Here is a 12,207-nt window from a genome sequence, read left to right on the forward strand (position 1 = left end):
GCTCTACAAGCTTGCAAGCTAACATTATGTTGCGCTGCAACATGTCGTTGGCTTGTAGATCAGGACTTCAATGTGGAAATTAGGCTTAAAGCATACCTCGAACATGAAGGACACGAACGCATTCACTATGACAATGATGACCATCGTGACACGCCAGTCATGGGGAACACAGACGATCTGAGGGGAGGCAGAGCAGTGGGTTGAGGAGGGGATGATGGCACCAGCAATGTCACACTGTTCACTTCTTGTGATTTTTTTCACAGACATCAATGTATTCACACTGGTATAGTGTGGGGGATATCTCAAATTCAAAGATTATGCTGCTACTGTTGCAATGTTTGGGGTTGCTCCACAAATCTGTCACGTCATAAGTTATAGTAAACTGAACAAAGGCACGTATGAGTGCAATGCGGTTTACCTCCAGGAAGTTGTCGATATCAGGGACAGGAAACAGCATGATGAGGAACAGGAAGACGTAGAGACACAGACAAGTCAGCATAAATGGCCCTTGTGAAATGAGGGGGGAAAAAAGTGGTATTACTGCTATCTTTCCATTTATACATAACAGTAGATCACTGGTTCTCAATGTGGGGTCCCGGGAAATCAGGGTCCGTGGCCTAATGTATATCAAACTGAGGCGTTCAGAAAGCCGGCAGTGTGCAGTCGGTGTTATCTTCGTAAGGACTTACAGTTCTTATAGCTTGGCTCTCGGAAGGGCTTCCCCTTGGAGAAGATAATGGCCACGGCCAGATACTGGAAGGAGGAGACGTAGAACAGAGTGGTGTTCTCGTAGTTCCTGATGTTCTTGTGGTCAACGGGGGAGGTCACGTTGATGTGGTGGTGGGACAGGCCAGTGTGAGAGACGTTACAAGCACTGTGTTTGAAAGAGAGAAAGTTAGGGGGGTGGGGGGGGGGGGGGGGGGGGTGGAGAGAAACAGAGAGAGGGAGGGATAAAGAGAGACGAGAGAGGAGGGAGGGGGGGTTGGATAGATGAGAAGAGAAATGGAGAAATGGTGGAGAGAAATGTGAGTGGAATGACCACCACGCACGTTTAATTTAGCAAGAAATACAAAACTGACTGAAAATATCACAATAAACATCACTCACTCTGACTGGGGCGTCCATATCTCATACCAGCTCTGGCGTCGGACCAGGAGGTAAGCCAGAACCTGGAAGACCAGGCAGGTGATGATCTGGGTTAGAACTGAGAAGAGGAGCGGTCCGGAGATCAGACTGGACGGAGGTGGGCGACGCACCAGCTCCTTCCAGGCTGGGTTCAGACTCACTAAACACACAGATAAACAGTTGCTATATTGAATATTGGATGAATAACTGGTTTCTTTCAAAAACTAGACTTAGAGGATATTCTACCACCATTATCCCATTTTCTCCCCTGTAGCTATTTGTAGTTGTTGATGACACTCATGTGTTATAATGCTCTGTTGATGAATTGTATAGCCTTTACTGTACCTGTTTTAGTTATTTGTTGTGCCTAACAATCAATCAATCAATCAATCAATCAATCAATCAATCAATCAATCAATATTAACCATATGAACCCTAGTGTCCCTATTTCATGTCACAATAGCCTAACATACGACAAAAACTGGCAAACATTCAGCAAAAATAGCAGATCTCTTCACCCGGAAAATACATTTTGTAAAGACGATCATCGGTTCTTTAGTCAAGCTGTTGAATATAGCTTGTTTTGACCAAAAACGCAATCTGGGAAAAGAATCTGAGATAAATGTATTTTTACATTTTTGGGGGGATTCTGTTGCAAGTGGTCCCTGAACTCAAGTGCCATAGCTAATAGTTTGTCAGGCCCAGGAAAGGTGTCCACACTCACTTAGGGAGAGCGCATGCGCAGGATATCGGAGTAGACGCACGTTTCACCGCTCCCATCAAACACAGTTTAATATCCTACTTTAGCCCTATATATCGTTCATCAAAAGTTATTTTTTTGTGAGTAAATCGAAGCCTCTAACATAGCCTACATGTCGGGCACGGGGAAAAAGAGAAGCAAACACCCCAGCGGCAGCGGGAGTAAGAAGCCGGCAGGGGACAACGAAGACACAGCCGCCGCCATGACTACTTCGCTTGCTCCGGGTCCTGTGACTATGGCCCAAATAGCTGCACTGCTAGATCAACAAAGAGAAGCACTCGCGGGGGACATCAAGTCAGCGTTTACCACCCTGGAGAAGAAAATTGACAATATGAAGGCCACTGTGGTCAACCAAGGTGAGAGCATAAGGAATCTCGAAACCAACGGCGAGACGATTGCACAACGTTTTGAGCAGCTAGAAACGGCTAATGCTAAGCTACTACACGACAACCAATGGATGAAGACAAAGATGTCCAGTTTAGAGGGACACAGCAGGAGGTCCAATGTCCGCGTTGTGGGAATGCCGGAATCGTTAGAAGGGACACGTCCAACAACCTTTTTTTCTCAAATGTTTATGGATGTTCTGGGAGTGGATGTGTTGCCCTCGCCCCCTGAGCTTTGCAGGGCACATCGCACCAGTGCTGCTAAGCCCGGCCCCAAGGATAGGCCTCGCAGCGTCCTCGTTTGCTTTCATCATTTCCAACTCAAGGAACTAGTAATGCGAGAGGCACGCAAGCGTGGTTCCTTGGAATACAACGGCCACAAAATAAGATTCTACGAGGATTTTACAGCGGACGTGCTGCAGCAACGCGGAGAATACAAGACCCAGATGGCAGATCTCCACACTCACTTGTAAAGGCAATGATGAGAACGATGGCAAGGTCGATGAAAAGGAACTGGAAATCTCCCAAGTTGCTCAGCATCTGTGGCAGTAGCAGACATTTAAACAACAGTGTGTGCATGCATTGTGATTCAATGTAGAGACGTTGTTTTTTTGTTACTATTATTTTGACACCCTTAACCACTTAAACCCCAGCTTGGTCATAGCTGAGTGGGTAGAGAGGCTGTCTGGGAATCGTAAGGTCATCACTTTGCCCCCAAAGTGTCCCTGAGCAAGAGACTTACCCCTTACTGCCACTAGAATGCCTAATAGTTAGAATGGGTCAATGCAAAGTGCAAATGTACTGTAGCAAATACTCCATAAAACATATAAAGGGGACACAGTTATTATACTAGTGACCGTGACAGTAAATAACTAACATGGGGAGCATCTTGGGTGGATTGCTATAATACGTGGTTGGTTGATAATGGAAGGGTGGAGTCTGCAGAGTATATAAGGGAAACAGCTCAGTAGGAGTGCAGGCTGCCATGGGGAGAGGTTGACCCTTTGCCTCTCAGATGATTTAAGATGTTTGTTTGGTTTTTGAGTTTTATTTTATTCAATTGCACATTTTCTTTAGTCTTTGCTGACCAAGTGGTCCAGGCGCATGCCACATATAGGCTTTGGCCTGACAGCGTGTTGCGTGTTCGAGTCCCGTTCATGACGACCTTTGCTGCATGTCTCTCCCCTTCTCTCCCCCCCTCTTCCTGTCAATCTTCACTTGATACTATCAACAATGGCAGAAAAGCCAAAATACTCATCTTAAAAAAAAGTTACACATGTAGTCGCAAAATACTGTATCTCACACATACTGTACTATGACATTGTACCGCCTACAAATACCTCTCAAACACATTGTACCAAATATGTGTTGAGTCAAACGGCATGTCTTACTTACAGAGTAGAGCAGCGTCACACTGAGGTACTGGATAATACTGTAGAGAGCCATGAACTTGAACACGCAGAATGATGTGATGAGAGCCGCTCGACCCTCCCTGGACACACAAGTTTGTTACTGTGTGTGTACATCATCGTACAGTGGGCAGAGAAGCTTAACAGAGTTCACAAAAGGATGAGTTAACTAGGCTTTAGGTGGAAATCCTGTTATACTACCATGGTTATTATACCAATATCAACCAAACACATTGGGTGATTTGAGCGATCCATTATCCACTGCACTGAGCTACCTGATGAGGTTGGGGACACAGGAGATGTTTGAGGTGGTGGAGGTGAAGGGTGAGGCCACCGATGCTTCAAGCTCTGATAGAGAGATTCCACTGTGGGCTCTCTTCAGGGCCTGAGAGGGAGAGAGAGATAAAGAGAGAGGGAGAGACAGACAGGCATACAGAGGTGCAGGGACAAAAACAGAGGTTAAACAAAGCATATATATATATATATATATATATTGTTTAACCTCTGTTTTTGTCGTCCGTCTAGGATAGATGATGTATATAAGGGATTGTAATAATGTTTATATAGATACTTATTACAAGCCAGTCGATACTTACACCACAGTCGTTAGCACCATCACCACACATTCCAACAGTGTAGCTAAAATGTGAAGAAAGGGGGTCAAACATTTAATATACAATCTACAATCAAATTACATAATCCGTAAAACAATATTTTCACACTTAAAATAACACATAGTTAACATTATTTAACCGCTTTCATCCTGGCATTCCTAATAGGCCTATACATTTTTTTTTTATGTCAAAAGTTAGTAAAATAGCCAATATAGCCTATCTACAAGCTCTCAGCAATTTTCATGACAATTTGTACAATCGTCAAAAGCATCAAGATGCTGAGAGACTCACTCCACATTCTGCAGGATCTCCACCAGTTGAGTCTTCTGGTCCGGAGCCATGCGGGCAAACACTGTGGCTCTCAGCACCAGCTGCACCGCCCCCATGTGGACAGAATCACAACAACAAGATACCATAATATCCTGTTTAGGAATACTAGATCAGAAAGGCTGGACGCAGAAACGCATCCATGTTTGCTGTGCCTGTCCGTGCGCATATGAATTCAAAGTATCAGAAGGACTTCGGAGTGCTGGCTATTTCTTTCTTACTGTGAATCTTCGTGAGCCATGCACGCAGTAAACTGCATATACTGTAACTGTATACAGATTGATATTGCTCGTTTCTTCTTTTCTGTTGCATTATGAGAGCCATCTCCAAAAAATAAACCTTTCCTTATGCTATAGTATAAGTAAATGTAGCTAAGTAAATGTATTTAGTTATTTATCAATATACTTCTTTTTCGAATAAAGGCAAGGTTTCCACGTCGATCTTTGAATTTCAGTGGCCAGTCTATGACATCCATATAAAAAATCTGTAGCTCCGACGGTTTAGAAGATGATTGAAGTAGCGGTCATTTTTAAAAGGCTGTGGTCATTTTCGGGTATTTCACCCCTGGATAGAGAATTGTTCAAGGTTCCCAAGTTGTTCGCAGGGTCATAATAGTCAAGAACAGTTGCGATATTCTCTCCTAAAGTAAGTGCATACATATCTTAGCCAGGTCCTCGACTAATATTCTCATGTCAGTCATCTCCATATTTTGTGCAATGTTTCAGCCCAATCTGACCTCCTTTGACTTCCAGTATAAAATCAAAGTTTTATAAAGTTTAATATTTCAAAAGGTATACAACATTATGATAAAATACGCACGCACTCAGAGCATGCCATTTTGTAGGAGTGTTGCTGTAAAAAGTATACAGACAAAACCACTACCTTCTGTAGCAGTTGTGGGAAGTGCTCAGTGATGACAGCGAAGGCCTTGCCGGTGACAGCGAAGTGGTAACTCTGGTCTTGTCCGTTCCCACAGAAACCATGCTCAAGGTCCAACTCCACTGTCTGGAGGAAGAGTGGAGAGACAAAGTCACATCAACATCTGTGTGTTAAAAGAAGAATGCCAGGTGGAGAAACTGTAAACTGCATGGTCATACAGTAGGTGCAGTGATGGAAGAAGAACTCAAATTTTCTTAACAACAAAGGTTGAGCGGTTTATCACGACAATGTACCAGAGTGGTAAGAGCATGGTATGGCCATTTCTGCCATTTTAAGGTACAGAGGCAATGCAACGTGGTCTTTACACTTGCAAATGTGCCTTTGTTTTCAGCCTGCTTTGAGAATACAGAAACCAGCGAGTTCACTGTGCAAATATGGGGGGTGGGGTGGGGATGTGTGAACGCAAGAAAATGCAGACACAGTGCGGATTTTTCAGTAATTGTGCAAATAAAACTGCTGTCTGAAAAGCCAAAACCATGGATGGGAATGGTACACTTTTGGTGAATGTTGTGGACAGCAGTAACTCACTACAGCTGTTCAAGCTCAGAATGCCTCGCCCCCTCCCCACAAGTAGCCTCCAAGCCACTAACAAATGGGAGTGAGTGGGGCAGAGGAGTGTGTGTGTGTGTGTGTGTGTGTGTGTGTGTGTGTGTGTGTGTGTGGGAGGGACTGTGGGGGAGTGGGAGGGAGAGAATTGTTTTAACCTATCTGCATATAGTCCTCACGAATGCTCATTATAATATTGTACCATTTTTGTTTACTCCGTCTGTGTCTGTGGACAGTTCAGAAACCTGCCTACCAGTGACATCATCGATGGGGAATCCAAGCTAAAAGAAACGGCAGGCTTTCTATTCCAGGAAAGTTAGCATGCTATAATAATTCCATTGTTCTCACATTAGTTCAGGGCCATGCTTGTCTACTGTAGATATTCCTACTAATGAAGCAGACGACTCATAATGACATCACAACTGTTCAGAAGCAGACAGCTCATAATGACATAATTGTCTGTGGATATTTATTTTTGAATGTCCACCGCCTTTTAACTCATTTTCTGCAAAAAAAAAAGACATTTAAGTCCTAGGACAACAGTGATTGAACAGCTATTAGTGTTTTAATGCATCCAGCATCACTAGTATCATTTTTACCGGTTCTTGGTATCTCCGTCGCCTGGCAAGTGGCAACGCTTTGCTTCCACATTGTGATTGTCATTCAATATTTTGATTGTTACTTACGGTTCACCAAATCAGCTGGTGGCTCTTCAGAAGGGCTTACGGCTGAAAACCGTTGCAGGGAAGCAAGTAAACTTGACCTTAAACATGGAGCAGACCAGGTCTATTTGGCTCGGTGTTGTTTCCAGCTCACCTGACTGTTCTTATCGGGAAGGTGGGCAGGGTTCTCGCTGTAACGCCAACTGATGCTAGCAGGCTGCGTGTCTTTGGGGAGAAAAGCGTCTGCTATGATGACCCTCTCATGTGGACGAATCATCCCGCAGTCTCTCGCTACTGATATAGCTGTCAACATATTGTCTCCTAGCCAAGAAATTAAGCATGAGGACATGCAGGAGGGTGCAAAACAGGGAAAAGGGTTATTGACGCGATTGCAAGGCGCACACTGCCACACACGCATGCACGTGCGAGCACACACACACACACACACACACACACACACACACACACACACACACACACACACGTGCAATGCATGCACACACACACTCGCACACAGACAGACACACACACACACACACACACACACACACACACACACACACACACACACACACACACACACAAACGCATGCACGTGCACACGCACACACACACGCTTAACTCCCAATTTTCCACCACCGTTTGAACATTCACCTCTTAGTTCATATACTCTACCTCACCCCAAGCACTCCTCATTCCTTTTGTCCCTTCTTATTGCTTTATATTTTATTTTATATAGATGTTAGATGCAGGTGTATGCTGGTTATTGTTCACATATTATGTTAATTAGATAGCATGCTCTTTAGACAGATGTTTACCTGGTGTCCTAGAAACTTTGTAGCACTTCATTGTTTTTCTTGGTCGTTTGTTGACTAGGATTCATACCATTTACTCTGATCTTGCAAGTCTAAATGGTAAATTGCTATTGTATACTCTATAGACTCTCATACACAGTGGATAATAGTCCTGTAGGTCCAAGCTACCTGTAACCATCAAGGTACGGATGTTAGCTTGTCGTAGTTCCAGTAAAACCCCAGCGGTCTCTTGTTTCAGTTTGTTTTGCATGATGATCAGGCCGAGGAACTCCATGTTGGTCTCTAATACGTCTCTGCGAGGAACAGACCAAAGGTTTCATCAGCCTCACGAATCCCACGCAAAGTACACAAGAGAAAATACACAATCTGAGCCACGGTAGAAAGGGTGTCACAAAGGACACATTTTGAATATGAAAATACAGGAACTCATTAAATTTGACTTTGTTTGTAATGGAGTATGGATGTAAGCAGTGGTGGCTCAGGAGTTACAGCTACTGTTTGGGAGATGGAAGGTTCCTTGTTTGATGAAATATATGACAATTTACCATTCATTACCATTATTTTGTCATTTAATTCAGTGGTTCTCAACCTGGAACATGGAACATGGAACATGCTGGTCCTTGAGGGGGTTCCAGGTTCCACGTTTGTTGAGATTAGTGTCTAATGTGAGGGGGATAAAGAGGTGCATTCTCCTGGGAAAGACAGCAGAGCGATATCTGTAGTGGATGTACCTGTTAAGGCTCTGGACTTTGTGCCAGGAGAGTTTGGATTCCAGCTGTCGATGTGCCAGGGCAATAACCCTGAAGCCCTGGCCCGTGTAGCTTTCCAGGGTCTCTGCAAAACTGTCTGGGACTGGAAACACACAAAGACAGATAGGACACACAAAGGTAGAATGCTGCTAAAACCTAGGTCAATTATCGATAAGGTCTGGCAACCTAGAAGGGAAGAGATAACGATTGACATGAACCACATTCAAACCTAGTTTTCATTTACTTTGAAAAAATGTAAGAAAGTATAAATTATACTTAAGTGCTTAAATAGATCGTTTTCAAATGAATGAATGTGTTAATCATTTGGCCATTTAGATTTATCAAAAGAAAGTAGGAGATATTCCAAACTAAACATCTGTGAGTGTTTATTCAAGCTCTGACCTGTGTCTGCTCTGCAGAGGCTGGTCACAACCTCTGGCGCCCCCTTGAGGTAGGCATCCATGCGTTTCTCCCCCAGCCTCCTGACCACAACGCTCATCCTCTGGAGGGCCGAGGAGAACGGGAACTGACGCACAATGCCGATCTCAAACAACTGTGGAGCAAGAAGTTAAGACATTATTGTATCACTGTGTCCTTCACAACTACAATGTGGAATTATTATGACATTCTCTGTGAAGAGAAAACCAAAGATGCTACTTACTGACAATTCAGACAGCTCCTGAAAATAAATAGGACAGCTTTAATTCAAAGCTGTCTCTAGTGTAACAGCACTGTCTATAGCAGGGTTGAGAGCAACCACCTCATTTGATCGACCACTTGATCAGCAATTGAGGTGATCAAGTGAGTTGATCAAAAACTAACCCATAATTGTTTGATGTGCATAAAACCTTTCATCCCAGATAGTCAGAATTGATCTTACATTTATTATTGACATTAAATTATTGACTCATCCTTTTTTAGCCTTTATTATTAGAACTACATAAAAGTTAAATAAAAACTACCGGTCGGCGGTAGGCTATGATGACTAAAATAAAGACAAATAAATATATTGACATTTCGTCAAACAAACTTAAACTAGTATAAAATGTTATGGAGGGACTAGTGGAGAAGAGATCCAGCTTCTAGCTTGTAGATCGGCTATTTTCAGCATGCAACAAAGCCAATGCAAATCAGCCATTACGATGCCATCAAGGCCTGCCAAAATACTTTTTGTCGACAAAATCAACTGTAGATTAACTAACTAACTAAAACTAGACTGACACCAAAACATTTCAGATGACTGCAATATAACTAAAACTAAATGACATTTTATTCAAAGGACTGACTAAAATAAAATCTAAATTTGCTGTCAGAATCAACACTGCGCAAAAGCAATGGTGCTTTTCACTGTCAGCTAACCAAAATTATTATATGCCTGAAAAGGTTACCTACCACTGTAGCTTATGCACAATGAATAATGCAATCGTTACTGTTGGCTTGAAGAATTAAGAAGAATTAAAAAAAGACCATTACAAAGACAAAATAATGTGACAGAGAAAGCTATACCATGTTCTGGGATTTGTTGACGTTCTGGTGGGCTTCGGGGAGCACCTGCTTGGGGGGGCGCACAACTGTAGGCATTATGGGGTTATGCAGAGCAGTCTCCTCCTCTGTGGATTCCTCTAGGATCTATTAAAAACAAAAATACATCCAGAACCTAAATTTGTTGATATTGGATATGCACTGTCATTTAGAATATCACATATTTGGCTGTATTTTGCGTGTCTTAAGTACCAGGTCTTATTCCCTAACTTGAGTAAACTAAAGACCTGGAGGCGTGATCAATGCCACTTGGCTATTCTGAGTGGCCAAAGAGCATTGATCACGCCTCCAGGTCTTTAGACACGCAAAATACAGCCCATAAAGTCAAATTAACTTCTCTACTTCAGTAAGGTGAGGAGTGTCAACTAGGGACCACCAGGGAACCTTGAGGCGTTCCCTGGATAAATAATAAGTGGAACCAAATGGATGTTTATCTGACCATTTTGGTTTCATTTGTACAATCTTCAGAGTTAAATTAACACTGAGGATTTCACAGTGTAGTTTGGGGTCCCAGAGATACAGATTGTATCTAATGGGGGTGCATATCAACCTCGGGGTCCCAGAGATAAAGATTGTATCTAATGGGGGTGGTGCATATCAACCTCGGGGTCCCAGAGATAAAGATTGTATCTAATGGGGGTGGTGCATATCAACCTCGGGGTCCCAGAGATAAAGATTGTATCTAATGGGGGTGGTGCATATCAACCTCGGGGTCCCAGAGATACAGATTGTATCTAATGGGGGTGGTGCATATCAACCTCGGGATCCTAGGAATTTAAATGGTTGAGAATCACCCAACCATGAGGTCTCCATGGTACCTGACTGTAGCCATTCCAGGTCAGCCCCGCCATGCCGAGGCAGTGAGTTTTAGAACAGCATAAATTCAAGAGCAGATTAGTAACCAGGAGCGTGACAGAGGAATGTCAGCTTACAGCCAGGCCTGTTACAGTAGTTTTCAAAGTGGTCTCCGGGATCCCCGGGGGTCCTTGACAAAATGATTTTTCGAAAGCAATCGGTTTAACCACTTCAAATCTTGATACGTTGGCTATTTGAAATAGCTGATCTATTAGACGCAAGACACATTGCAAGCTTGTAGATCTGATATTTTCAAAAAGATCCTGAAAGAAATGGAGAACATTTAGAATATTTTAAAAATATCTATCCAAGTCTTGTATAGGCCATGTAAGGCCTTGACATGAAAAAGAACCACTGCCATACCCAGCCTGTAGCACTGAACATCTTGAGATCCAGTGGGTCTCCGGAGAGCTCTCCCTCTATCTTGGTCAGTGAGTGGCAGGTAGCCATGCAGGCCACGAACGTTGTGTTAACCAGAGTCTCTTTAGCTGCGTCAACCTCTGGGGGAGAGAAGCTACAACACAGCAAAATCTGGAGATCATTTAACAACTTCAAGGACCGCTTCACCCATTTTCAGCCTTACCGTCATACATTATTGGTCCTCATTAATGTCCATTATAAGATGGCACAATGTCTGTGTACTCACTCTGTGTCTCATTACTGTCAGCCAATGAAATAAGCATGATGAAATAGATGCCAGTGTTCTTATTAATAATAATAAATGAAAAACCCTAAACAAAAAGTTTTTTCTTTTTTTTAAAGATTTGTTTTAGGTTTTCTGCCTTTATTGATAGCATTAAGTGAAGATAGACAGGAAAGAGTGAAGAGGGAGAGAGTGAAGGGGAGAGACACGCAGCAAAGGTCGTCATGAACGGGACTCGAACAGGCCAAAGCCTATATTGTATGTGGCATGCGCCTGTGTGGCAGTTCACCCTGCCACTAACAGCACATCACAATGATCACACTTATAACACTCCACTACAATACACCATGACACAATAGCCAGGGCCCTGTTCATTAGTTTGGTGAGTGCACACACAAAAACTGGTTTAACATTGTTCCTGTGCTGTTGTCCACATGTATTGTTAATTTTCTTTATTATTCACTATTGTGTGTATCAAGGGTATGACTTTTGTTTCTTTGTTTTACCACAGTATTCCCTGACTTCTGGGCAGAGGCAAAGCACCAAGGAGTGACTCAGGCGGCCTTATATGGAGGGGGCCTTATATGATTGGTCCATGAGTGGACCATACCAACTGTGGGGTTTTGTTAAAGAGAAGATTATTGTTATTATCTGAATACTTGTTTGAGTAAAATGGTCAATATTGTTATTGTTAGACTACATGGCATTTGTACCATTTTGGGAGTTATATATTGTCTTTGGACATGGGCTAGACTGGGATGTAACTTAAGTTTCAGACAGGGATGGATTGGTCTAGTAGTGGGAGGGGCCTGGCCTTTATAAGCAGGAAACCTGCCAC

The 12,207-nt window shown here is 43.0% G+C and overlaps 1 protein-coding gene across 2 annotated transcripts in view; it reads right to left on the minus strand.

Annotated features, from left to right (window-relative positions):
- LOC308325725 (polyamine-transporting ATPase 13A3-like) overlaps window positions 1–12,207 on the minus strand; it is a 33,269-nt gene that overhangs the window by 2,503 nt on the left and 18,559 nt on the right. The window contains exons 15-31 of one of the 2 annotated variants that reach the window (XM_080778384.1): window positions 11,090–11,240; window positions 9,836–9,958; window positions 8,991–9,008; window positions 8,732–8,882; window positions 8,312–8,432; window positions 7,749–7,873; window positions 6,920–7,086; window positions 5,501–5,623; window positions 4,583–4,662; window positions 4,274–4,316; window positions 3,953–4,062; window positions 3,664–3,760; window positions 2,736–2,808; window positions 1,108–1,285; window positions 690–874; window positions 419–507; window positions 97–177 (exon numbers count right to left, since the gene is read on the minus strand). In XM_080778384.1, the coding sequence (XP_080634510.1) occupies window positions 97–177; window positions 419–507; window positions 690–874; window positions 1,108–1,285; window positions 2,736–2,808; window positions 3,664–3,760; window positions 3,953–4,062; window positions 4,274–4,316; window positions 4,583–4,662; window positions 5,501–5,623; window positions 6,920–7,086; window positions 7,749–7,873; window positions 8,312–8,432; window positions 8,732–8,882; window positions 8,991–9,008; window positions 9,836–9,958; window positions 11,090–11,240 (1,915 nt within the window). The remainder of the gene's footprint in view (window positions 1–96; window positions 178–418; window positions 508–689; window positions 875–1,107; window positions 1,286–2,735; window positions 2,809–3,663; window positions 3,761–3,952; window positions 4,063–4,273; window positions 4,317–4,582; window positions 4,663–5,500; window positions 5,624–6,919; window positions 7,087–7,748; window positions 7,874–8,311; window positions 8,433–8,731; window positions 8,883–8,990; window positions 9,009–9,835; window positions 9,959–11,089; window positions 11,241–12,207) is intronic. The other variant, XM_080778385.1, reaches the window with a different exon arrangement.

The sequence above is a fragment of the Protomyctophum bolini genome (genome assembly GCF_963924005.1).
Source record: "Protomyctophum bolini genome assembly, chromosome: 12".
In the NCBI taxonomy this organism is placed as follows: Eukaryota; Metazoa; Chordata; class Actinopteri; order Myctophiformes; family Myctophidae; genus Protomyctophum; species Protomyctophum bolini.